The 4,538-nt window shown below is 32.9% G+C and overlaps 1 protein-coding gene across 1 annotated transcript; it reads right to left on the bottom strand.

Moving 5' to 3' along the window:
• Nucleotides 1-2,354: 2,354 nt before the first annotated feature.
• Nucleotides 2,355-3,806, bottom strand: LOC120129302 (dehydrodolichyl diphosphate synthase CPT3-like). Its single transcript, XM_039146837.1, has 2 exons — nucleotides 3,626-3,806; nucleotides 2,355-3,046 (listed from the first exon to the last, which is right to left on the bottom strand). The coding sequence occupies exons 1-2, from the start codon at nucleotides 3,804-3,806 to the stop codon at nucleotides 2,442-2,444; spliced, it is 786 nt and encodes a 261-aa protein (XP_039002768.1). The 3' UTR covers nucleotides 2,355-2,441.
• Nucleotides 3,807-4,538: the final 732 nt, after the last annotated feature.

The raw sequence follows: 4,538 nt of genomic DNA, 5'->3' as shown, positions 1-4,538 counted from the left end.
CACAAATATTTTCATTTATTGATAATTTTAGGTCAAATTATTTTGTTAATTTTCTGTGCTTAGTAATGAAATTTTTATGTTGATATTTTTTGACTTATTGTATAGTTTATGGTGGTCTTGTTAGTATAATGTATGTTTTGAAAACTACTGCTAGTTTCAGACTTGCATTTATCAACATGATTCATCCTGTCAAATCACTAGTTGTATGTCTCGTTACTTGTTAACCACTCGAATAAGTAGGAAAAGAATAAAAAAAATGTGTATAAATACAATCATTGCCACTCTTATTATTGGATGTTGTTTTATTGATTTTGGCCATAATTTAGTGATTTAGTAAGATTCAAAGATTATTAACATAAGTTCAAATTGCATAATTTTCATTCACTTAATGCAATGTTACTTCATGTAAAACATCAACTAAGTTCAAATAACAATTATTAACACACGAAAAATAAGTTTTCCTCTCTCAAATGCAAACACTTGGAGTATTAAAGCGTTCGTAAACCATTGACGTTCTTCTTGTTTCTTCATCTTGTTGATCTTCAACTTCACACCGTGATTTTACATCGTTGACTCCATTGTGGCAACTACTTATTCTTGTAGCGTTTCTAGCTTATTGTTTTGAGATACAAGCAGCGTTTCGCTCTCACGCATCACTTTTTGCCATGTAAAGTTATCCATCTCCAACTTCTTCAATAAGTTTTGAAGCTCTATTGTTTTGTTTGTTGCTTTTTGTATCTCTTGGTCTCTTTGATTAAGTAAAATAGATGCATTTGATTCCATTTGTATTAGCAATACTGTAATTTATTGTTTGTTGTTTTCTTGCGGTAACAATCTCAACTTTTCATCCTGAAAAAATGAAAATGAGAAAGTACATTTAAAAAAAATAAAAAAGTACATTTAAAAAAATGAAAAAGAAACAATTTTTTAAATCTCCACCATTTTTTATTTTATGAAGGAGAAGGTTTGAATATAGTGGAGGTGGTTGAGTATTTGGAAAAAAATTGAAATTAGAAAGTTTTGAGGGTAAATTAAATATAAAATCATTGTTCAATGACTTATTTGATGTTTTAACTATATTTTAGGGGCAATTCTTAACATTGCCACACCATCATTTGAATGGAGATGACAGTAGAGAGGCCATTTTGTACAAATTCATAACGTAGTGACCATTTTGTTATAAATCGATGACATTAGTGACCAATTTGTTACTTTTGAAACTATAGTAAGGAAAACAAAAATTTATCCAATGAGCATGTTCAAATGATAGACAAGCAGTAGCAGCGTTGATAACTGGTGGATTAACCGTTGACTGTTAATAAAAGTTGTTGTTGTGAAGGAATCATGCAAACTTACGACAATCTCGAACAATATGACCTGATAAATTACATAACTTGCACACAATATTATTCTGTCTAGAATGACATCCACCCTTCCCTCAAGAGTGGTTGGCTGAATAACCATGAGTCTGACTAGCTCGCTGTATAGACTTTGTTGTGACAAAAACTTTGGTTTGCTAAGATTATTGGATAAGACATTCATGGTCAGTAAAGATCTGAGACAACTCTAGCATTGTGGTTGGTGTGTTACGTACACGAAGAGTAGCAACCATTAGACTATAATCATCGCCTAATTGATTGACAATAGAAATCAACAAATCTGTATCAGAAACAAGACAATTTGCCATGGCAAGATCAGAGGCAATATCATGCATATCTTTCATGTAGTTGAAGATAGATATAGAACCACACGGGTTGAGAGCTAGTTTGGATTTAAGGACAAGAATAGGACCATGAGATGCACGAGCATAACTTTCAACTAGAGTATCTCACGCCATTTTAGAAGTGATAGAGGTTGAAATAAGAGGTTGGACTACATCATCACAACTGCCAAGAAGATCACTATAAGAATTTGATCTCGATGATACCATTGTAGATATTCATGATTAGCAAATTTTGTTGTAGCATCGGTAAATTGGGATGAAAAAGACTGCAAACCATCAATGTATCCGATGATCCCAAAATCAATGAGAGTGGCCTCCACTTGTCAACGCCGAACATGAAAGTTGACAGACATAAGTTTGATTGGAAAATTGGTTGGTGCATTGAGATGAACGATATGATATTCAGTTTGTGAGAGAGCGAAAAAAAATAAAGAAATTCTATTAGGATTTGTATTTGTAATAAATTGAAATTTACAAGTGATGGGTATATACATAATTACAAAAGTAAGGAAAGTTTAATGTATACGCAAGGTAAGATTTGTACAATGTATAATTAAATTAATTATAATTTGTAATTCATTAAATTAGATTAGATGAATAATCTAAATCTTTATCTTTGATACTCTTTTAACTTATTGATTTTTTTTTGAACTTATCCGATTAACATGTAATTATGGGACTCGTACAAACTTTGAAAGATGTTAACCATTTCCAAGGCCTATAATTGCATCTTTTTCCTAGCAAAATAAGTGTACTTGTGCTGAAAATCCAACACCTCCCAAACCAGATGCAACACCCCAAACTCCGGCCAAACCGTGTACACCGACGACAAATGACAGCAACAACTCTGCCACAAAAGGAAGTTGCTCAGCCGGCATTCCCCGCCGGTACGTATAATAATGTCGGGATCCGGTGCAACGGCCATATACATATGCTTCTCGATATCCGCCAACTTTACAACGGCACCATCGGTTCTTTCTCTGCACGATTCCTCGACGGCGTGCAAGATCTCGTCGGAGCAAGTGTAGGAAACGCAGATCGTCAACACCAAGTTAGAGTTGCTGGCGGTGTTTTCCATCAACTTGTTGGCCGCATTCCTCAGTTCTGTGCTTAAGAGTTGTAGGTTTCCGGCGAAATGAACCCTCAGGGAACAAAATTTCGACAATCTCGTTAATAAAGTGACGCTCTCCATCATCAGATCCATTATCTTCTTAACTTCCTCCGGGCTTCTCTTGAAGTTGTGGATGCTGAAAGCGTAGGCGGTGACATATTTGATCCCGAGCTCGTAGCAGTATACGAGCAGGTACAAGAGCGCCATCGCACCTACATGTGCCAATGTAAAATTTTATATTAAAGGATGAAAATAGATTATTAATAGCAGGGGTAAATGCTTGATCAAGTCGAAGTCAAAAAATTTCAAATTATTCGAGTTGAAAAATCTTATTTTATAACTCAAACTTGATTTAAAAATTTTCAAGTTTCGAGTCGAGTCAAGTCAAGTTTTTACGGGGTTTCTATTTAAATTTAATTGTAAATATTTATAATATTATGATATTATTTAATTCTAATTTAAACAGTTTTCTATAATCATATACAATACATATATATTTCTTCATATGTGATATACATGTATCATATAGAGTCAACGGACTCACTCGAACTTGAAAATTAATCCACTAACTACTAAAAATTTAGAGTTTTTAAGTTAATCGAGTTCTATTTTACAACTCGACTCAAATTCAAAATTCTTTTGAGTCGAGTTCATAAAATTACAACTCAATTCAAGTCGAGTAAAATTGAAAAAAAATTAGTTTTTGTGTCTAGTTTTATTCACTCCTAATTAATAGAAATATTAAAAACATACAATAATTTAAAAATTTTAAAGCGTAGGTTAATCGAAACCTGCATCATGGCCAGTTCCTTCTTCTAGCTTCTTCTTTTTGGCATACCTTCGGTTACCGTCCATGATAAGGGCAAGGTGAGATGGGATCGGACCGACTCGAACAACTCGAAATAGACATCTTCGTAAAATACTTGTCCATCCAGAAAAGATGCGTTGTAGGACATCTTCGCTCACCAACATATCAATTTTGTTTTCGAAGAGATTGAGGGATTTAGATGCTAAAAGAGTTGCAGAATTAGATATTTAACGTGATCATAAGCTTGTTCTTTTTATCAATTACGTGCATGCATGTTTTTGCAGCATTTTTGGAGCACGTTGGAAGCATGACAACTGATTAACAAAAGGATCAAATGACATGCAATTTTGTATGTTCCAGGAATTCCTATAACTAGAGTGGTTTAAATTATATGACAGTTGCTGCCATATTTCTCAGAACCGGAATCGGATATGAATGTGTTTAATCTTTCATGTATTAAAATGATTATTTGATATAGGAGATGGGTTTTAAGGAGGAACGAAATGTAAACGTTTTGATAGTGATTTTGCTGTAAAAGACTATCGATGATAGAAAATTATTGGTTGTCCGTGGTGATAAAAAAAGTGTAGTGTCAAAAATAAAACTGTTTAAAAGTGTATATACATAAGTTTAATATCTACGATGACATGTTTTAGGTATCAATAGTCATCTCCAAAACGACGTCACTTTGTCCATATTATCACAATGATAAAAAGATCTATCCACATCATAACGTTAAAATTTAAGGTCCAGTAGTCTAATTGAAATTAAAACCAAGTTAAAGGCTATAGTTGAAGAAATTAAAAATCCAACAGCATAAATGATAGTCAATCCAAAATTCAATATATCTAATGTAGTTTACTTAATAAAAAAATTATAAATAATAATAGTTTAAA

Source organism: Hibiscus syriacus, unplaced genomic scaffold (genome assembly GCF_006381635.1).
Source record: "Hibiscus syriacus cultivar Baekdansim isolate YM2019G1 unplaced genomic scaffold, ASM638163v2 tig00110485_pilon, whole genome shotgun sequence".
Lineage (NCBI taxonomy): Eukaryota > Viridiplantae > Streptophyta > Magnoliopsida > Malvales > Malvaceae > Hibiscus > Hibiscus syriacus.
Note: the sequence above shows the minus strand (reverse complement) of the source record. Positions and strands in the feature narration are given on the sequence as shown.